The following is a 23,458-nucleotide window of genomic DNA, read 5'->3' as shown; positions in this document are numbered from 1 at the left end:
GACTTGTCCCTTTGACTCTGTGGATCACTCTTCCCACGGGTACAGCACAGTTGGAAGAGAACCAACACAGGCCTTCTAAAAGCATGGTGTCCAGGGCAGGGGACCAGTCACTTTCATCCAAGGGCACACTGTCCGGTCAACCTCCAGCAAGTGTTCTTCCAACTCTGGGTTCAAACACTTCAAAGGGCAGAGTGATCATCACTTCATAAGGCGCTTCAATATTTAGTAAGGGTCACAAACTCAAAAAAGCAGCAAGAGCCAGGAAGTAACATAAATGAGTGAAGGAGGCTGATGTAGGTCCAAAGAAAGTGGTGGAGAATGTGGTGAGCTGGAAAGCACGAGTCCTTTCCAAAGGAAACAGCCTCCAGCTGGGAGGCAGAACAGGGGGAGTTTGGGCTCTGCTGCTGAATCGTTCAAATTTTCAAAAAAAGCCAGAATCTAAAATCTTGGGCCATTCCTTGATCCTTAAATGTTGGCAACTAATTCCAATTTTCTTTGAAATACTCTGTGGGTACAGCAAGCCACATCTGCTAGCAGTTTTTAACTTATGGACTACCAGTTTGCAACCTCAGAAATAAAAACCTTCTTCATTAGATTGTATTTAAATATGTTTCCTTGGGAATCCATGCACCTGAAGTAACCAAGAATCACTATCCCTCTTCCAACATGCCTTATTTTGAAGCTAAACCTCATTTCCCCTGAATATCTCCCTTTTTTAAAAATTTATTTTATTGAAGTATGTTGATTTACAATGTTGTGTTAATTTCTACTATACAGCAAAGTGATTCAGTTATACATATATATATGTTCTTTTCCATTATGGTTTATCACAGGATACTGAATATAGTTCCCTGTGCTATACAGTAGGATCTTGTTGTTTATCCATCCTATAGACAACAGTTTGCATCTACCAATCCCAAACTCCCAGTCCATCCCTCTCCCACCGTTGGCAACCACAAGTCTGTTCTCTATGTCTGTGAGTCTGTTTCTGTTTCATAGATAAGTTCATTTGTGTCATATATTTGTCTTTCTCTTTCTGACTTCACTTAGTATGATCATCTCTAGATCCATCCAGGTTGCTGCAAATGGCATTATTTCATTCTTTTTTATGGCTGAGTAGTATTGCATTGTATATATGCACCACATCTTCCTTATCCACTCATCTGTCCATGGACATTTAGGTTGTTTCCATGCCTTGTCTATTGTAAATAGCACAAATAGCTCCCTTTTTTTGAGATTAGTTAGCTGAAATATCAGCTGCAGCTTCTACAGCCTAGCTTCTGTGTCCCCCACTGTCACAGCCACCCCCCTCTGCAAGTCTCTCCTTCATCAGTTTTTATGGGCAGGTAACACCATGAGTGAAATACTTCAGCCATGATTGCTTGTCCTCGCTAGGAACTATTTTTCTTAGGTTTGCATGCCCGGCTTGGAAAAAGGAAATGATGACTCAATCACCAGGCTTCTTGTACAAAGAGGGTGATTTCAGTAAGTGGATGGAAGGCTGACGCTGCTAACAGCATTCTTGATTAGTCGGAGAGTAGAAAATGAGGTGTGTATTTGATGTACTGTCGGAGTAGCAGATGGAATGCAGCAACCACGACACGGTGGAGGTAGAACTTAATGGATCATCTTGACGTGCCTGGGGCTGATTAGCCGTGGTACGGCTACATTCAACTTTTAACTGATTGATTTGAGTTTGTGGTCAGAAAATGACTGTCGGCTCCAGCTTATCTATAATTATCAGTAATCAGAACCAGACTTCTCTCTCCTTAATCGGCCAGGGCTCCTCCAGTGTGCTTGACTTTTCTACTTTTCAGACTTTCTGTAACCACTGCCTAATAGCTTTCACTGCCATAACATGATACCCAGTGACCATCTGAAAAAAGGCCCTGGGGGCACAAATAGAAAGGTAACAGGAATGCTGCTCATTCATTAGCTTAATAGTTTGACTGTTTTGAGTGGAAGACAGTTTCAGGTTAATAGGAGTTCTCTCATTCACCATTTAGCTGGTCTGTTGTAAGCAAAACCAAATAAAGGATTAAAACAAGAATTCCTGTAACTCTGCCCAAAATCTCATTTTTAACCTAAAAATGATCTTGATGTTAATTAGAGACTGGAATTATTTCTAGGAGTCAGGGTGTCCTGGGTAAGGCATCACTCACTGTCCAACAGACCACCCAAATCAGAAACCAGGAAATCCTTCTAGACCATTCTCCTCCTCACTGCCACCCACCACCTGCCACATCCAGTCGACCATGAAGGAGGACTGAGTCCACCCTTCAACTCTGCATGGCCTTAGAACAAGTGTCTTGGAGACACACAGACCTGGGTTCAAATTCTGATACCATCACTTATGAGTTGTGTGGCCCTGAGCAAGTTAAACAAGACATTGTATGTAGCACATGCAGTGTGTGGCATGTATGTGCTTAATGAGTTATTTAAAATATTATTGTTGGAGAGGAGAGTGGCTAGTTACTGGGGAGGGACCTAGGTAGGACTTTTGGGGGGAGGGGGCTGGTAATATTCTGTTTCTTGATTCATCAAGCTATGTATTTATGATTGGTGTACTTTTATGTACAATAAAAGTGAACCCAATAAAAATACATTAAAATATTGAAAAAATTTAAAAAAATAAAACATTACAGTTGATGTATTATGTCTACCTCCCCACCAATGCAGCCTAGGTCCTAGACAAGGAATCTCATGCCTACATGAAAAAGGAGGGGGAGGAGGTGGGAAGGAGAGGATGAAGGAGAAGAAGAAGAAAAGAAAGAGGAGGCGGGGAAGAGACAAAGAGAAGCGGGTAAGAGAGGGGGGGACTGGATGGGGGTTGGGGCTGGGGAGATGGTTATGGTGGTGGCTCCCCTCCTTGCCTCTGAAGTTGTGTGAACTCCCCTTGTGGCCACCCCAGGACCAGCCATCAAGAGGTAACATCTGTGTCAGTGGGGTCACCATTTCCTAAAGCTATAAGCATGCATCTGCCTGCTAAGGTAGAGTAGCTAAACCACTGGGCTAAATTGTCTTTTACTTTTGACTTCTCATTGCTATGTTTTGTTACTTCAGTCTCAAAGATGGAGTCTCTAACTCTTTCAAAATCCTCGCAAGATTTTGTGAGAAAACAGTTCCTTTGGCTTTTTTTTCCTTAGAACCAGACTCGTCTATGACTCTAAGGAAAGGTGATTAACCCCATTTTATTTTATTTTTTTAACATCTTTATTGGAGTATAATTGCTTTACAATGGTGTGTTAGCGTCTGCTGTATAGCAAGTGAATCAGCTATATGTATACATATATCCCCCATCCCCTCCCTCTTGCGTCTCCCTCCCACCCTCCCTATCCCACCTCTCTAGGTGGTCACAAAGCACCCAGCTGATCTCCTCAGGCGATGCAGCTGCTTCCCACGAGCTATCTATTTTACATTTGGTAGTGTATATATGTCCATGCCACTCTCTCACTTCATCCCAGCTTATCCTTCCCCCTCCCCATGTCTCAAGTCCATTCTCTACATCTATGTCTTTATTCCTGTCCTGCCTCTATAACCCCATTTTAAAAATGAGAAAACTGAGCATAAGGAAGGGTACAAAAAACTTGCTCTAAGCTACACAGCAGAACTAGGGTCCTATGACCCCAAAGTCCAGTTCACTTCACCAGATAAGATTCTCTCTTCATCTCTTTCCTATGAATTCATTATTATAAATGCTGTTTTCTCTATGCATTGCCTTATTTCCTGAGAGTGGGGAAGAGTAAATGCTGGAAAGGTCTGAGGAAGGACTCTGGTCTTGATTCATTTGTCATTCTAATCTCATCAAGCAACAGGAAAAGTAGACTGATAGAAATGTTGACTGTATCACTGGTATTTACTATATGTTCCTTCCTTTAAGTAGCTCTGAGGTATTCAACATGCATAGAAGATATACCAGTACCCAGGATGAAGGTAGGCATTGGAATTCCTGCTCCTTCCCTTCTATCACTCATTATCAATTTTTCCTTAGAGGGCCAGGCCCTGCTTTGGACCTAGAGATAGAACAATAAATAAAGCCAAGTTCTTACTCTCAAGCAGCTCATGTTCTTGCACAAAAAGCGAGGAAATAAACAAATGAAGATATAGATAAATAAATGTCAGGTGGCAATAAATACGATGAAAATGATACAGCAGACTTGGAGAGGGTGCCATTTTATATAGGGTGGTGGGGGAAGGGTTTGAAGAGGAGGTGACATTGAAGCAGAGATGGGAATGAAATGGTAGATTTCAGGCAGAATAGATATAGCAGGTGCAAGAGCCCTGAGGTATAAATACAGCAACCACGTGTGGAAAATGGCACTGTGTCCAGAGAGGGAGAGGGAGAGAGGTAGGCATGGAGATTGGGAGGATTGGGAACAAGGCGGGGTGGGTGGGGGCGGGTGGAGAGAGAGTGCAAATCATATAGGGCGTTACAGGCCATAGTAATTACTTTGGATTTTACTCTGAGGGATCTGTCAGGGAAGTTAGATTTAAGCAGAGAAATGACATGATCTTCCTTATATATTTTTTTAAGGCTCATTTTGGCCATGACACAAGGGCTAAGGTGAAAGTAGCAGTTAGGGAGCTATTACAGTAGGTCAAACAAGAGACTATGGTGGATCAGACAGAGGTGATGGCGATGAAGATGTCAATGACTGGCTATTCTTCAAAGGCAGAGACATTTAGCAGCAGGGCTACTTTAACTGAGACAATTAGCACCTCCTGGCTTCAGTTCCCTCATCAGTAACATGAAGATAAAACACAACCAATCTCATGAAAGCACTGTGCGGATTAAAGGAGATCATTTATAAGATGCGCTATGCCTGCGGTTGGTTTCCTTTGTTGTTTGGGGCAAAGTCTGCAACCTTTTGGAAAATCCCACTGCATATGTACTCAGTGTCCAAGATGTGAGAATATAGAACCTTGGGTTCAGAGTAGCAAAAAACAATTTTGAACCTATAGCAATTTACACATGTCTATCTCAACCTTCCAATAAGAAAACAATGATGGTTATTAATAAGTCTGCCAGCTTTTATGGTTCATCACAGGACCATGGCACATCCAAAATTATAAAACAATAGGCTAAGGGAGGGAGAAGGGAATGCTGAGTCTTATTTGTAGAATAAAAACTGGAAATATTTGTGAAAATATCTTAATAGTGATTATATTTGGTCAGTGATATTGCAGAGCATTTTTAATTTCCTCTGTTCTTTTCTACCTTTTTCAAATCAATACAATTCAAAAGGTATGTGTAAGGGGATTTGCTCCTATATCTAATGAGCAAGAAGAGTTAGAATCTCTGAGAGGAAAAGGGAGACAAGCAAAGAAAACGGTATGTTGAAATTATAAGGGAGGTAAAAAATTGACATTATGAGGGCATCAACTATGCACAAAATACACCAAGTAGCCATCTAATTTATGCAAATTAATTTAATTATTGATGTCCTGCACTAATTATAGCAACAGACAGGATCCAAAATGACACTATTTAAGCAAAGGATAAAATATAGCAGCAGCATTCAAGTAAAGCTGTGCATCAGAGCAAGGGGTCTGGAGGAGCCAGGCCTGTGCTCCAGTTGTCCTCTCTTTGGAGGGCCATACCAGGGAGTGCTTCTTTCTTGATCAAGAACCACTGATGGATAAAGAAGATGTGGTATATGTATACAATGAAATATTACTCAGCCATAAAAAAGCTGAAATTTTGCCATTTGCAACATAGGTGGACCCTGAGGATATTATGCTAAGTGAAATAAATCAGATGGAGAAAGAAAAATACCAAAAGATTTCACTCATGTGAAATATATAAAAAATAAATAAAGGATCAAACCAAACAGAACAAAAACAAACACACAAAGAACAGAGTAACAGAGGGTTTCGGCAGGCATGCATTCCATTCATGAGGTTTCTGTTTTGCTGAAGCCTTCCCTAAGCCGTGTGGCTGACAGGGTCTTGGTGCTCTGGCCTGGTGTCAGTCCTGAGCCTCTGATGTGGGAGAGCCGAGTTCAAGACACTGGACCACCAGAGACCTCCTGGCCTCACGTAATATCAATTAGTGACAGCTCTCCCAGAGATCTCCATCTTAGAGCTAAGACACAGCTCTGCTCAATGACCAGCAAGCTCCAGTGCTGGACACCCCCTGCCAAACAACTAGCAAGACAGGAACACAACCACACCCATTAGCAGAGAGGCTGCCTAAAATCATAATAAGTCCACAGACACCCCAAAACAGACCACCAGACGTGGACCTGCCCACCAGAAAGACAAGATCCAGCCCCACCCACCAGAACACAGACACCAGTCCCCTCTACCAGGAAGCCTACACAGCCCACTGAACAAACTTTAGCCACTGGGGGCAAACACCAAAAACAATGGGAACTATGAACCTGCAGCCTGCAAAAAGGAGACCTCAAACACAGTAAGTTAAGCAAAATGAGAAGACAGAGAAATATGCAGCAGATGAAGGAGCAAGGTAAAAACCCAGGAGACCAAACAAATGAAGAGGAAATAGGCAGTCTACCTGAAAAAGAATTCAGAGTAATGATAGTAAAGATGATCCAAACTCTTGGAAATAGAATGGGGAAAATGCAAGAAATGTTTAACAAGGACCTAGAAAAACTAAAGAGCAAACAAACAATGATGAACAACAAAATAAATGAAACTAAAAATTCTCTAGAAGGAATCAACAGCAGAATAACTGAGGCAGAAGAACGGATAAGTGACCTGGAAGATAAAGGACTGGAAATAACCACCGCAGAGCAGAATACAGAAAAAAGAATGAAAAGAATTGAGGACAGGCTCAGAGACCTCTGGGACAACATTAAACATTCGAATTATAGGGGAAGAAGAATGAAGAGAAGAAGAAGAGAAAAAGAAAGGGACTGAGAAAATATTTGAAGAGATTATAGGTGAAAACTTCCCTAATATGGGAAAGGAAATAGTCAATCAAGTCCAGGAAGCACAGAGAGTCCCATACAGGATAAATCCAAGGAGAAACATGCCAAGACACATATTAATTAAACTATCAAAAATTAAATACAAAGAAAAAATATTAAAAGCAGCAAGGGAAAAGCAACAAATAACATACAAGGGAATCCCCATAAGGTTAACAGCTGATCTGTCAGCAGAAACTCTACAAAGCCAGAAGACAGTGACAGGACATATTTAAAGTGATGAAAGGGAAAAACCTACAAGCAAGATTACTCTACCCAGCAAGGATCTCATTCAGATTCAATGGAGAGATTAAAACCTTTACAGACAAGCAAAAGCTAAGAGAATTCAGCACGACCAAACCAGCTTTACAACAAATGCTTACAATAAATGCTAAAGGAACTTCTCTAGGCAGGAAACACAAGAGGAGGAAACGACCTAGAGAAACAAACAAAAAACATTTAAGAAAATGGTAATAGGAACATACATATTGATAATTACCTTAAATGTAAATGGATTAAATGCTCCAATCAAAACATATAGACTGGGCTTACCTGGTGGCGCAGTGGTTGAGAGTCTACCTGCCGATGCAGGGAACACGGGTTCGTGCCCCAGTCTGGGAAGATCCCAAATGCCGCGGAGCGGCTGGGCCCGTGAGCCATGGCTGCTGAGCCTGTGCATCCAGAGCCTGTGCTCTGCAATGGGAAAGGCCACAACAGTGAGAGGTCCGCATACTGCAAAAAAACAAACAAACAAACAAAAACATATAGACTGGCTGAATGGATACAAAAACAAGACCCATGTATGTCTACAAGAGACCCACTTCAGACTTAGAGACACATACAGACTGAAAGTGAGCAGATGGAAAAATATAATCCATGCAAATGGAAAGCAAAGAAAGCTGGAGTAGCCATTCTCGTATCAGATAAAACAGACTTTCAAAAAAAGACTATTACAAGGGACAAAGGAGACTACATAATGATCAAGAGATCAATCCAAGAAGAAGATATAACAATTGTAAATTGTTATAACATAGGAGCACCTCAATACATAAGGAAAATGCTAACAGCCATAAAAGGGGAAATTGACAGTAACACAATCATACTAGGGGACTTTAACATCCCACTTTCACCAATGGACAGATCATCCAAAATGAAAATAAATAAGGAAACACAAGCTTTAAATGACACGTTAAACAAGATGGACTTAATTGATATTTATAGGACACTCCATCCAAAAACAATAGAATACACTTTCTTCTCAAGTGCTCATGGAACATTCTTCAGGATAGATCATATCTTGGGTCACAAATCAAGCCTTGGTAAATTCAAGAAAATTGAAATCTTTTCAAGTATCTTTTCTGACCACACCACTATGAGACTAGGTATCAATTACAGGAAAAAAACTGTAAAAAATACAAACACATGGAGGTTAAACAATACACTACTAAATAATGAAGAGATCACTGAAGAAATCAAAGAGGAAATCAAAAAATACCTAGAAACAAAGGACAATGAGAACACAACAACCCAAAACTTATGGGATGCAGCAAAAGCAGTTCTAAGAAGGGAGTTTATAGCAATACAATCCTATCTCAAGAAACAAGAAACATCTCAAATAAACAACCTAACCTTACACCTCAGGCAATTATAGAAAGCAGAATAAAAAGGAAAAAACCTAAAGTTAGCAGAAGGAAAGAAATCATAAAAATCAGATCAGAAATAAATAAAAAAGAAAGGAAGGAAACAACAACAAAGATCAATAAAACTAAAAGCTGGTTCTTTGAGAAGATAAAATTGATAAACCTTTAGCCAGAAACATCAAGAATAAAAGGGAGAAGACTCAAATCAATACAATTAGAAATCAAAAAGGAAAGTACCAACTGACGCAGCAGAAATACAAAAGATCATGAGAGATTACTACAAGAAACTATATGCCAATAAAATGGACAACCTTGAAGAAATGGACAAATTCTTAGAAAAGTACAACCTTCCGAGACTGAACCAGGAAGAAAGAGAAAATATAAACAGACCAGTCACAAGCACTGAAATTGAAACTGTGATTAAAAATCTTCGAACAAACAAAAGCCCAGGACCAGATGGCTTCACAGGTGAATTCTATCAAACATTTAGAGAAGAGCTAACACCTATCCCTCTCAAACTCTTCCAAAATATAGCAGAGGGAGGAACACTCCCAAACTCCTTCTACAAAGCCACCATCACCCTGATACCAAAACCAGACAAAGATGTCACAAAGAAAGAAAACTACAGGCCAATATCACTGACGAACATAGATGCAGAAACCCTCAACACAATACGAGCAAACAGAATCCAACAGCACCTTAAAAGGGTCATATACCATGATCAAGTGGGGTTTATCCCAGGAATGCAAGGATTCTTCAATATACACAAATCAATCAATGTGATACACCATATTAACAAACTGAAGGATAAAAACCATATGATAATCTCAATAGATGCAGAAAAAGCTTTTGACAAAATTCAACACCCGTTAATGATAAAAATTCTCCAGAAAGTAGGCATAGAGGGAACCTACCTCAACATAATAAAGGCCATATATGACAAACCCACAGCCAACATCGCCCTAAATGGTTAAAAACTAAAACCATTTCCTCTAAGGACAGGGACAGAGAAGAAATTCAGAGAAGAAGAAGAAATAAAAGGAATCCAAATCGGAAAAGAAGTAAAGCTGTCACTGTTTGCAGATGACATGACACTATATAGAGAGAATCCTAAAGATGCTACCAGAGACAACTAGAGTTAATCAATGAATTTGGTGAAGTAGCAGGATGCAAAATTATTGTGCAGAAATCTCTTGCATTCCTATACACTAATGATGAAAAACCCAAAAGGGAAATTAAGGAAACACTCCCATTTACCAATGCAACAAAAAGAATAAAATACCTAGGAATCAACATACCTAAGAAGACAAAAGACCTGTATGCAGAAAACTATAAGACACTGATGAAAGATATTAAAGAGGGTACAAACAGAGGGAGAGATATACCATGTTCTTGGATTGGAAGAATCAACATTGTGAAAATGACTATACTACCAAAAGCAATCGACAGATTCAGTGCAATCCCTATCAAGCTACCAATGGCATTTTTCACAGAATTAGAACAAAAAAATTCACAATTTGTATGGAAACACAAAAGATCCCAAAAAGCCAAAGCAATCTTGAGAAAGAAAACAGAGCTGGAGGAATCAGCCTCCCTGTCTTCAGACTATAGTACAAAGCTACAGTAATCAAGACAAAAACAGAAATACAGATCAATGGAACAGGATAGAAAGCCCAAAGATAAACCCACGCACCTATGGTCACCTTATCTTTGATAAAGGAGGCAAGAATATACAATAGAGAAAAGACAGCCTCTTCAATAAGTGGTGCTGGGAAAACTGGACAGCTACATGTAAAAGAATGAAATTTGAACACTTCCTACCACCATACACAAAAATAAACTCAAAGTGGATTAAAGACTTAAATGTAAGGCCAGACACCATAAAACTCTTAGAGGAAAACATAGGAAGAACACTCTTTGACATAAATCACAGCAAGATCCTTTTGACCCACCTCCTAGAGAAATGGAAATAAAAACAAAAATAAACAAATGGGACCTAATGAAACTTAAAAGCCTAGCAAAGGAAATCATAAACCATAAACAAGACAAAAAGACAACCCTCAGAATGGGAGAAAACATTTGCAAACAAAGCAAGTGACAAAGGACTAATCTCCAAAATATACAAGCAGCTCAGGCAGCTCAATATCAAACAAACAAACAACCCAATCCAAAAATGGGCAGAAGATCTAAACAGACATTTCTCCAAAGAACATATGCAGATTGCCAACAAACACATTAAAGGATGCACAACATCACTAATCATTAGAGAAATGCAAATCAAAACTACAGTGAGGTATCACCTCACATGGTCAGAATGGCCATCATCCAAAAATGTACAAACAAAAAATGCTGGAGAAGGTGTGGAGAAAAGGGAACCCTCTTGCGCTGCTGGTGGGAATGTAAATTGATACAGCCACTATGGAGAATAGTATGGAGGTTCCTTAAAAAACTAAAAATAGAGCTACCATATGACCCAGAAATCCCACTACTAGGCATATACGCTGAGAAAACCATAATTCACAATCATGTACCACAATGTTCATTGCAGCACTATTTACAATAGCCGGGACATGGAAGCAACCTAGGTGTCCATCGACAGATGAGTGGATAAAGAAGATGTAGCACATATATACAATGGAATATTACTCAGACAGAAAAGGAAACAAAATTGAATTATTTGCAGTGAGGTGGAAGGACCTAGAGTCTGTCATACAGAGTGAAGTAAGTCAGAAAGAGAAAAACAAATACAGTATGCTAACACATATATATGGAATGTAAAAAAAGAAAAAAAAATAGTTTTGATGAAGCTAGGGGCAGGACAGGAATAAAGACGCAGACTTAGAGAACGGACTTGAGGACACGGGGATGGGGAAGGGTAAGCTGGGAGGAAGTGAGAGAGTGGTATGGACATATGTACACTACCAAATGTAAAATAGATGGCTAGTGGGAAGCAGTCGCATAGCACAGGGAGACCAGCTCGGTGCTTTGTGACCACCTACAGGGGTGGGATAGAGAGGATGGGAGGGAGACGCAAGAGGGAGGAGATATGGGGATATATGTATATGTATAGCTGATTCCCTTTGTTATAAAGCAGAAACTAACACACCATTGTAAAGCAATTATACTCCAATAAAGATTAAAAAAATTAGTTCCGTAAATTGAACAAATGTTACATTAAAAATAAAGAGACAAATTGACAAAAACAAACAAAGAACAGAGTAGTGGTCGCCATAGGGGAAGAGCTGTGGGGGAGGGCAAAATAAGTAAAGGGCATCAACTATATGGTTACAGATGAAAACTAAATTTTTGGTGGCAAACAGAAGTAGAAATATATTGTACACATGAAATATATAATGTTATACACCAACATCACCTCAATAAAATTCTTAAATTTTTTTAAAAAAGAACAACTAAAGGGGACTTCCCTTACAGCCCAATGGTTATGACTTCACCTTCCAATGCAGGGGGTGGAGGTTCGATCCCTGGTTGGGGAGCTAAGATCCCACATGCCTCGGGGCCCAAAAACCAAAACATAAAACAGAAGCAATATTGTAACAAATTCAATAAAGATTTTCAAAAATGGTCCACATCAAAAAATCTTAAAAAAAACAAAACAAAACAACTAATGTGTGCATAGAATACCTTTGCAGCAGTGAGCCAATCATGAGCTCTCAGCCTGGACTTCATATACCCTGTTGGTCACTAAAGCATAGTCCTTCTCTGTAACCACCATATTCACAGAGCCCTTGAGGTCTGACTGAGATCAGGTGCAAATCATCAATCTTACTGTTATCAATAAACAATGCTGACCAGCTGGTACATACCCCCCAGTAATTCCTCAGATCCACAGTGACAAAGCAGCACTTTTGATCTGTCCATGTCATGCCTTTGCTCCCAAGAGCCCCACATTTTCCCCTTGAAGGCCACTGGGCCTTCTGCCCCCCCATCTAGTGGATATGCCAGAAAAATTAGACCCTGCGCATTCAAGCATGGACGAAGGAAATTGACCTGCCTTGTCCAGTTTCAGAGTAAAATATCTATAAGGTTAAGCATTGTCACTGCTTAAACAATCACTTCTTAGCATAAGTCTCACACTTTATTAGGCTTAGAGCCACCACCACTTTTCTCTGCCTTGCCAAATATCTCATTTAGTTACCATATCTAGGTATGAGGAAACTGTCAGGTAGTCCAGAGAAGTTAACTATCCTACCACACGAATAAGGAATATAATACTAGAAGGTTTAAATGTCTTGCCTAATCCCTGACCCTTCTGAAATCTAACTTATTAAAGCCTTTTCTCCTTCATGAACTTTCCATCTCTAGTCTAAATCAAATGCATGCATTTCATCAGACATCACAACCTCTCTCTCTCTGATTTCAAGACAATGGCCAGGGCCCTGATTAGTTCATACAACACCTTTACATGAATCAGACAGAAAACACACCCCTTCCTCTTTCTCTTCCTCTGGGCAGATGCAGCCCCATTCAGGCTAGATCTCAGCTTCCGTTCAGCTGTGAACATGATGCCCTAGTGCTGGTACAGCCTGCACCACTGTATACAAAGTCCTTCCATTGGACTGGATAATTAAGATGGCTCCCAACACGAAGAAATTTCCACTTAAATATCTTGTCGACATTTTAAATTAGAGGTGTTAAAAGTTGAGGGTATTATCCTCTTCATCAAACCCGTTTCCATTTTGTCTGTTCCTATCAGTGGTATGCTCAGACCACCTCTGCTCTCAACTTTGGAATCAATATATATTCTAGCCAGCTTGTCTTCTTTCTCATATCCAGGTCAACAGCAAATCTTTCCAATTCTCTTCTGAAAAGTAAGTATATTCTTTCCCTCCAGCTACAGCCCTCTGTTAGCCTGTGGATTTCATTCTTAGACTCCTGAAACAGATTCTCAGTCTGTTTTATATTTTAGCCTCTTACACATCCAGATCTTCCAACACAACAACAAGAATCATATTTCTTGGCCACCAAGTTTAATCATGTTAATCCCTCTCTCAGAACACTGCATCTGCTAAAAATAAAAAAAATAAGAAATTCTCAGCTTTCATACTCTTTTCTAGTTTTAACCCCACAAAAATCCCCTTGGTCGTATAGCACTGTTATAGGTTGGGTGGTCCGGCAGCAGACCTGATATAGAGCTTAGTGTGCAGGATACAGAGTGTTCCCTTGGGACCAACACCTGTGGAAGGGAGTGGAGGGAAAAGTGGGATTGAGCAGAAGAAATACAGATTGTGATACAGACCTGACAGACTGGACGGCCTTAGCCAACCCCACAGGGAGCTCCAGAACCTGTCAGTTATGCCACCCAGGGCTAAAATGGGTGAGTTTTTACACCCCTACTTCCATCAGTCATTGTTCGTGGGCCCCCCAAGGGAAGGGATGACCTTAGGTAAGGCAGCTCTCTGCAGCTGAGACAGTCCTTGAAGGGGCTGAGAACCACAGGCTGTCTGCTGAGGATAGTAGCCAGAGACATGTCCCTCTCAGAAGGAGGTTTTGGGGTGCACATCTATGTGTCCATCACAATCTATCCCTTGTGTCAGTTGGATCCACTTCCTCAAATACATTCGGGGAGCAGTTTTTCCATCGTTCTAACCAAGCATCTCTTCCTGTGGAAAACTAAGATGAGAAGTCATTGGGATGAAGCACAGCCCCTGCTCCTGCACCTGGTCTTGGAGATGCAACTGATACTCATCATCTCTTTTCTCCATTATCCAGTCTAGAATCTCCCCCCTGCCCAGGCAGCATCTCAGCTGGTATTACGGCTTATCTGGTGGCATACACTAGATTCTCATCTCTGAGGGATCTGGGCCCCTGGTCACCATGCCCTTATCAGGCGAGGGGTGCTGCACTTGTCCATTCACCATCACAGCGGGGCAGGTACAATGGACACCCAGGTGGAATCACTCGGATGCCACTCTCTTCCTCTCTGCAGCTGAGCCTCCAGTGCTGATGAGAGCCAGTTACTCTGCCATGATGGTGACTCCACTTGTTGCCTATTGTCCCTGAAAACAAGAAACCCAAAGTGTCCAGGCAGGAGCCATAGAATATAGTGAAATGAGACTCTTTGTCGTGGCCCTGGCAGAAGTGTCGCCCTTGGGGGGAAAAGAACTTCTAACCCTCCAGAAATGTGGGGATGGAAAGCACAACTTGGCAGGATTTTCCTTCTCTACTGAAATGCTAACTTTAGTGCACTGACTAACCATAGTTTGCTCTCTGTTGCAACCACATGGATGTACTTTTGCCTTCTATTCATGATTTACTTACCTCTGGATGCTTCTACGTGATGTTTCTCCATTATGGGCTACGCTTCTACATCCTCCAAACCATTAACGTTCTTCCTTTCCAAAGTAAAACTGATTAAAATGGTATCAGGCTAGTAGTTTCTATTAGAGATGGCTGTCTTCAAAAAATTCCCTTTAAAACATCCGTGCAGCAATAATAACAAATGAAAACATGCAACATTGAAACTCAGCATAGCAGCTGGCTATCTGTCATTATTCCTGGAGGACTTTTCACAATGACAAGGCAGATAACAGTGGTCTATTATTCCTACCTTATCAAAAGCAAAGACTTGTGATTTGAGTGGTGACCTTTTCAAAGAACACTGTAGAAAAGAAAATAGAACTACATTCTTTACATTTCTTAAATGATATTTAATGTGAGCCAATGCATGTGTCCTGGCAACACTTCTTATATCTGCTTTTCTCTTCTTAGTACTCAACTCCATTGCTTCTGGAATCTCTCATTGGCTGAGTCTCAGCCCAAGTTCTCCTTCTCCACTCTGTCCATTCAGCTTTTATTCTCAATCCTTTCCTTTTTCCTATATTGCATTATTGAGTAACTCCACTTAGCCTCACTAGTTAATTCTTTTCTCTAGTCTTTCTGTCATTTCTTCCCCATCTCATTCTCTACACTCTTATTAGGCATCACAGAGCTGTAGAAAATCACTTGGGAGACAAAGACTGTCCTCAGAGGGTAGAGAAGGAAAAAGAATGGAGGAAATAGGGAAAACTATCTTGCAAGTAAAGAATCTTCTTTGAAAAACTGGATGTTTTGGGGAGGGAACAACACTGTCCTGCTAGCCAAGAGGCAAAAAAGAAGGCATTCCAACTCTCTTTGAGTGCATGACCACAATTAGCTCAATATATGGAGTGAACACTCAACCAGAAAAACAAGCAGCTGCTTCCTTACTTAAGAGACTTCTTTGGGAGGTCCTCGAGTCATCTCCCTTAGCAGACCAGTACCATTCCATTCCATCCAGCCAGCCATCTATTCATGTCATTTAATCAGCAGTTATTTATTGCAGCTATTTATTGAGTATCTACTATGTGCCAGTTCAAAGAATGTTCCAAGATCACAGGAGGAATTAAAAACTGTTGTTTGGGACTTCACTGTAATAGAGAAACACAATGTAACAATGTTTTTGAAAACAAGAGAAACAAGGCCAAGTATCAGGACAATAAATGTAAATGTTTTCAGTTCCCCTATGAAACCTGAAGACTTTCAGATTCAATGAACAAGAGTACCCAGAGCACCATGATATGTAGAAACAAAATACTAGAAACAATAAATGGTGGTAAATTCATACTGTAGAGTACTATAAAGCAATAACTGTGAATAAACTACAGCTATATTCAACAACATGGATAAATTTCTCAGAGAAAATATGGAGAAAAAGAAGCCAGAGTTAAGATTCATACGGAGTGATTGCATTTCTCTAAAGCTGGAAAAGGGGGACAACAGAGTTACCGTGTTAGAAATGAGGATAGTGATTGCTTTTGAGGAGGAGGGAGGGAGTGGTGTTTGGGAGGGGGCATCGGAAGATTTCTGAGTGCTGGGAATATGCTTTCTTGAGTACTGTTACATATCTGTGCTCACTTTGTGATAATTCACTGAATTGTATGTGTTTATATATTGTGGATATTTCTGTACAGAATTCAATAAAATATGAAGAAACAAAATTATCTCTGCGATACCTCATATATTCACCCCATCATAGTATTGGGGGGAAAAAGATAAACTTAGAATGTTTGGGAACTACACAAATTCTGAATAGAAGTAGTCAAATATTTCAGTACATTGAACCCCAGATTCAGCATGCAATAGACAACCTGCCAGGGATCTGGTCATTTTCAATTGAGTATGAGGCATGGGTATTAATACCTCTCTTGACTACAAAAGACAGATGATTACGCAGGCTCAGTGACCCTATTTGGTAAGATGGTCAGGAAAGCATCTCAGCAAATTCAGCTATTGTCCAGCAGTGGATAAAAAGTGTTTTGGTGGTATGATTTTCCTAGAGTTTTCAGTCAATTTTATCAAATTGGTTAAAGTTGCCATTTTTGTTTGTTTGTTTCTTTCTTTTTTAAAATTTTGTGTCAAAGTTACCTGTGACCAGACTTTGGAGGAATATAAATACTGACTCTTCAATATATTTGAAGGACTGAAACTCTACTCTGATGAATAGACCTTTAAAAAGGTATTCAGTGAACAAAAATCTATGTGAGTGGGCACAGATCCTAGAAATGTCTCCATCATCACCACTGGCTTTATCCCATCCTTGGTACTGAATACAAGATCTTCCTGGAGTTCAGTAAATATTATACAATTCAAGATTTGTGGAGAGCTCACTACAATTCCTTTAATGGACTGACTCAGAGATATCAGATTTTAGATGCAAGGGAAAAAAAATAGAAGAGAAAGAGAAGTTGAGTGTTTTTGAACCCTTTAAGAGTTACTGAGTAGACACATTAAGCAAATGTTTAAGGCTTTCTTATCCTGTTTTATTTATTCAATTAATACTTATTGAGTGCCTCCCTTGTGCCAGGCACTATTCTAAGAGCTAGGAACACAACAGTGACCAAAAGAGATAAAAATCCCAGATTTCATGGAGCTGATATTTTAATTAGAGGAGACATAATAAAAAATTAAAATAAACATTATATGTGACAGGTAATGAATGATATGTAGAAAAATTAAAGCAGAGAATAAGGAATGGGGGGAGATTTCAATTTTAAATAGGATAATCACTGAGACAGTGACATTTGAGAAAATACCTAAGGGAGTTGAGGGTGCATGCTTTAAAAAAAAATCTGAAGGAAAATAAATCCAGGCAGACAGTAGAAAGTGGACAGGCACTGAATAGGGAATGTCCCTAGCTTACGTGAAAAACAGCATGGAGGTCAACATGGCTGGAGTGGAGTGAGTGATGGGGAAAGTATTAGAAGATATAAAGTCAGAGAAATAGCAAGGGGTACCACCTATTGTGGGCCATTATAGGACTTGGGCTTTTACTCCTAGTGATGTGGGAAGCTCCCATTAGTTTTTGAGTGAAGGATAGCACACTCTGACTTATCTATTGAAAGGACTACCCTGGCTGGTATGTTGAGTACAGACTCAAGTTGGGTGATGACAGAAGCAAGAAGACCATGTAGGAAGCTATGACACAAACAAGTGAAAGATGAGGTGGCTTAGACTAGGTAATTTGCAGTGAAGATGATGAGAAGTGAGCAGATTCTGGATATATATGGAAGGTAGAGACAAACAATATTTAACAGATTTTTATTTAGATAATTTGAACACATGATATGAGATTAAGAGAGGAATCAGAAATGGTTCCAAGAGTTTTGGTCCAAGCATCTGGAAGGATGGAGTTGCCATTGACTGAGATATGGAAAACTGCAGAAAGAGCAGATCGGGAGGTAAGCACAGGAGTTCAGTTTTGGACACATTATGTCTGAGTTGCCCAGTGGACATCTAGGTAGGGAATTGAATAAGTTTTGAATTCAGAGCAGAAATTCTGAGCTGATCCTTTTAGCATGTATTGAATCCCATCATTTTTTTCACTCTAAACCCTCCAATTACTTCCCAGATATAAACTTAGGGAACTGCCAGCATTGGGATGCTTTTTAAAGCCATGACAAAAGATGAGATCACCAAGGGAATAAGAGTACCTAAAAACAGAGATGAGGTTAAAGGATGGGGCTGTGGGTGACTCCAACATAATCTCTCACCAGCCCTACCTACAGGAAACTGAAAATATCTCCAGAGAGAGAACGAGGCCATCTGGACTTGTAGGGCTCAAAATACTCTTGGAGATCTGAGGAAACCTGGGGGCCACCTTCAGGGTTTGTGTCCATGTTGCTGGTGTCCTGCAAGGCCAGGGGAGTTGTCTACTGTCCTCTGTGGGGTTTGACAACTGGAGCCAAGCACACAAAGCAGCTGTTAAATTAAGGGACATGATAATGAAGGGATAATCTAAAGACCCCAATCAAAGGGCATCATTGCTTCCTCCTAGAGAGCCAGAAGTTTGCTTTGAAATTGGTATAAACTACAACTGGTTACAGAGATGTTGAGTTAAGGGCTGCCCAGTGAAATGGAAATATAAGAATCTGTTTGACCTTTGGATTCCTGCCCCATCTTCCTGAGAGCATAATGTGACAACTGTGACCATTGGAAAAGGAAAGAAGCCAATAACTGAAATGAATCAGGTTACTGGGGACCTAAGACATGTAAACAAAACTTGCCTAAATGCAAAACATTTGCCTTGCCAATTTGGACATTTTTTTTCTGGGAATCACTCAAAGCAGCAATTCGCTAGAGCTAGTGTGCTATACTTCTTATTCCCGGACAAGGGTTGGGGTGGGGGGGATAGAATCCACGTTTGTATGGAGCCTGAAGGTTATACTGTTTTGGGGAGGTGCTTTTTAAATAAAAATAATACAAAACTAGGTACAGGGTCTTGGAAGAGACCTATGCAAGTGAAGGCCTAAAGCTATAGTTTCATAAGTTTCACAGAAAGTCCACTTCTGACCCTGGAACCAGACGATAGAAACCTTGGGAGCAGTAACTGATCACTTAATCCTCGGTGATCAAGTTCATAGAAAAGCCAAGAGACATTCACAGTTAGCCAGGCATCGTGGGGAAAACACTCCTTGATGTCTGTTTCCCCCTCAATGCCACTCATATAAAGGGAAACATTGAAAGTCATGTAGATGAAAGGAGATACAGTAAATATTCTTGTTACTTGGGATTTTATAGAGCAGGATCATCCCAACAACCCTTAGCACATCCAATAGTCTGAGCAATCTCGCTGCACTTCACTGACACTAGGGGCACTGTGGTCTGAGCCAGAGGACCAGTGACGGCATCAGAAATGATGCCCCTGGCTTTTATCCTACGCGTAGAGTTGTCCAATAAAAGGCAGCATGCCCGTTTAAATTTGAATTTCAAACAAACAATAAATAACTTTCTACCATACATCCCAACATACTCATACCAGAAAAGTACTTGTTTATCAGAAATTCTGATTAAACTGTGCATTCTGCATTTTTATTTGGTACCTCTGGCAATGCTACCTACATTGATCTCTGCTTTGGGATATGTAACAAGATAGGAATTTAGAGAGCACATCTAAGGAATGTGCTACAAATAGCGTATTGATAGATCACACCATTGCTCCAACACTGGTCCCACATTCACAGAATGTTCCACTGTGGTATCAGAATCTATAGGGAGAGAACAAAGGACTGTGCAGCATTTGTGCATATTTGATTAGCACAGAATGGATGACTAGTAAAAGCTATTCCTACGCAACTGACGGAAAGGATGAAAACACTGCTGTGTGACAGGCGACATCATTGGAAATACAACATTCCACTGTGCCCCTGGTCTCCCAGAGGGATAAAATATTTTGTTATTGCTGGAAGTGTGATAACAAACCAAAATGCATAACGCAGTCTAATTGTGAAAAGTAAACCTATACGCTCCTCTGTAAACTATTTGTTCAACAAAGTAAAAGTCACTCATTTTCTCTTAAGATAGAAAATTAGAATTAAATATAAGACCTAAGTCTCAGCTTGTGGAGAGAATTACCAGTGCTATGTCCAGTACTATGGACCTTACAACTGTTTTAGTTAGATAATGTCTCTGAATAACTAATATTTTAGTACTTTATAGTTTTCAGATATCTATAGATAAGCATACGTTCTCTTATTCCTTCCTTACAAAATCCAAAAGATAATATCTTATCATCACCCTCATTTAAAAGCTATTTATTTATTTAACGGATATTTACTGGGTATTCATTATGTGTTTAGAATAGTGAACAAGACAAAGTCCATCGTGATGGAACTTACCTTCTAGTATGGAAAATATATATTTAAAAACTAATGAAGTTTCAGAAGGCAATACTGCCATGAAGAAAATAAAACTGGGCAAGAGCGTAGACAGAGAGGAAGGCAGCTACCATTTAGATAAGGTGATAAAAGCCTGTTTGAGATGGTAGCTGAGCCAGACATACAGCTTGTATAATAAGAAGATCCCAGGCATGTGGAAAAGGAGTAAGAATATCCCCTGAGGAAGAAATGAGTTTAACAAGTTTCTGGTACTGGATGGTACAGTGGAGTTAGTAGGGGTGTGGAAGGAAAGGAGGGTTGGATGTGGTTGGGGATTAGGTAGGCAGGGGCAAGCTCACATGGAGCCTTGAAGGGCATGGAGAAGTATAGTCTGCCAGGGCAATGGGGAGGCACCGGAGGGTTTAGAGTAGGGAAGTGCTGTGATCCAATGCATACTTAAAGGATCAATCTGGCTAATATTGAAAGCAGAGCCAATAGAACTTGCTGCTAAATTTGAGGTAAGGGATGAGGGAAAAATAAAGCACACTGGACAACTCTTCAGATTTTTACCTGGAAGGTTGGATGCTAGTAAGTGAGATGGAAACTGAGGTCTCTTAATATTAAAATACATTCCTATATTCACACTTTAACAGAGCCAAGATTTAAATTCAGATCTTTCCAGTGTTCCAATGTTTTGGGACTGATAAACATAAATCTACTAATTTATTTACTTTCTTAAAAGTCCACCTTTTCAACTGTAAGCTCCTTTATAAATGACAGAGGGTTCTGGTAATATCTGATATCTAGCCACAGCAGTCAAAAGCACATTGATGCTTTTTGATGGCGAGAACATTTGTAAGAAGTTATGACAAGTCTATCATCCTCCACATTGGCCACCATCCCTGATTAATTCACCAATCGGATTCTTTCAGAAGACAATACATGCTTCCTATATTGTTGGCTTTGGAGTCTGCTATGGAAGTACTGATTTCATGTCAGAGACCAGCAAACTTCCCCTTCCTAAGAATGTATATGGGTGTAATTGCAAACATATGTTCATGGAGATAAAAACACATGCTAGTTATTGTCCTACAGGCAAAGCTGTCTTGGTGGAATCAACAACAGCCTTTAATTATTTGAGAAAATCCAACAGAAGAATATCTCATCAACTATCTTACAACATTCTGTGTTTGATTACCATCTGAAACATACTATACTCAACATTAGAGTCTTATAAATTTAAAAAAACCCTATAGTTCCCATTATCAATGCAATTCTCAGTCAATCATGGCATGATTTTGTCTTCCTCATAAATGGTTAGGAGCCACACAGTTCCATATATTTTCCAATAATCCTTCTAGAGAATATTTAAACTCAACACATCAGAAGCCTCGATTAACTCAATGATTACTATTATATTCTTCAACTGGTATTCCAGTCTTGGATTTTCAATACCTTCCTCAAATATTCAAAAGAAATTTTTCTTCACACTTCATATAATCCTCTTTTCTTCACACTTCATATAATCCCCTTATTCTGTATGTAATATTAAGACTCAAGGCCCTTCTTCAAGTTATCTTAAACTGATCTACCAAAAACAAAAAAATCATTTGTTTCCAACTTGCCTCTTTCAGTGACAAAATATAATTCAAACTGTATCACTCTATCATTTCCAGTTTTTCTAATACCCTTCAGAGAAAATTAAAAGGTATAGGGGTGACAAAGCTAGAAGGGGAAACACATTCCCCTTGGCATTCATTCCTACGACACTCAACTATGCCTGGAACATCTACTTCAATCTGAGGAATCTGGCATTCCTGACAAATAGGGGAAAATTTTTCTGAAGGGCTCATGAAAAGAGAGATTTTTCTCACCCCAGATACTGATCAACATCAAACAACTTGGCTCAAATCTCTTTCTGATAAATACCAAGATCTTGCCGTGTGATTAAGAAGCTTATTGATAAGGTATTTTTTTTTTAATACCCACTGAGATCTCCTAAGTGAAACCTTTTGGAGATATTGTTTATGGCACATCTGTCGAGAAAGTCATTTTCAACTTGTCAGGCAAGACATGAGCTAAAAGCCTCTTTATTCAATACATCCACACCCACCCCCCGCCACACACACGTGAGGGACAGACATAGAGAAAGGAAGAGGGGAGAGAAAGAGAGGGATGGGGAGAGAGGTTCCAAGTTACCTAGGAGTCTGTTGGGCAACACCAGGCCTTGTAATGTTCCTCATTCTTATGATTTTATCCCCCCAAATGAGGGGAGAACAACTAAATTTTTTGCCCTACCTACTAAACCCACAGCCTCAGAAAAACATGTCTGTTTTCGGGGAAGAGAGGTGATGATGGCGAGCAGAGGAGGAATGATGTTTGCAATCACATTATTCCAAGTGATTTGTGGATGTATTTGAGAAGAAATGGATTGAAGCTCCTCAAAACTACTAAGACAAGCTGAAGAAGGAAACATCAATTGTCTGAATAAATCTAAACATTTTTGGAGCAAATTTAGGGACTATCACTTCTGAATGTGATTGAATAACTGGGAACAAATTTGTCCCCTTGCTGTAAACAATAGGAAACTGGATAAAATATATGAAACAGGTGTTTCAGACACTGAAAACAGAGCACAGGAGTGTGCATTCTGTAAACAGGGAAAGAAATGAGGTAAGTCCTATGATCAACATGGCTTTCTGGCTGGAGGCAGCCACTTCCTAGACTGCAGGAAAAAGAGGTTTGAACCCTAGCGGAG

General features: G+C 39.9%; 1 protein-coding gene across 2 annotated transcripts in view; it reads right to left on the bottom strand.

The window, feature by feature from the left end:
• The window catches only part of SLC30A10 (solute carrier family 30 member 10), a 374,273-nt gene that overhangs the window by 27,812 nt on the left and 323,003 nt on the right, over positions 1 to 23,458 (bottom strand). The window contains exons 5-6 of one of the 2 annotated variants that reach the window (XM_059998238.1): positions 7,482 to 7,661; positions 7,290 to 7,365 (exon numbers count right to left, since the gene is read on the bottom strand). In XM_059998238.1, coding sequence (XP_059854221.1) covers positions 7,321 to 7,365; positions 7,482 to 7,661 — 225 coding nt within the window. In that variant the 3' untranslated portion in view covers positions 7,290 to 7,320. Of the gene's footprint in view, positions 1 to 7,289; positions 7,366 to 7,481; positions 7,662 to 23,458 lie in introns of those variants that run through there. The other variant, XM_059998246.1, reaches the window with a different exon arrangement.

The sequence above is a fragment of the Delphinus delphis genome, chromosome 1 (assembly GCF_949987515.2).
Source record: "Delphinus delphis chromosome 1, mDelDel1.2, whole genome shotgun sequence".
Classification (NCBI taxonomy): domain Eukaryota; kingdom Metazoa; phylum Chordata; class Mammalia; order Artiodactyla; family Delphinidae; genus Delphinus; species Delphinus delphis.
Note: the sequence above shows the minus strand (reverse complement) of the source record. Positions and strands in the feature narration are given on the sequence as shown.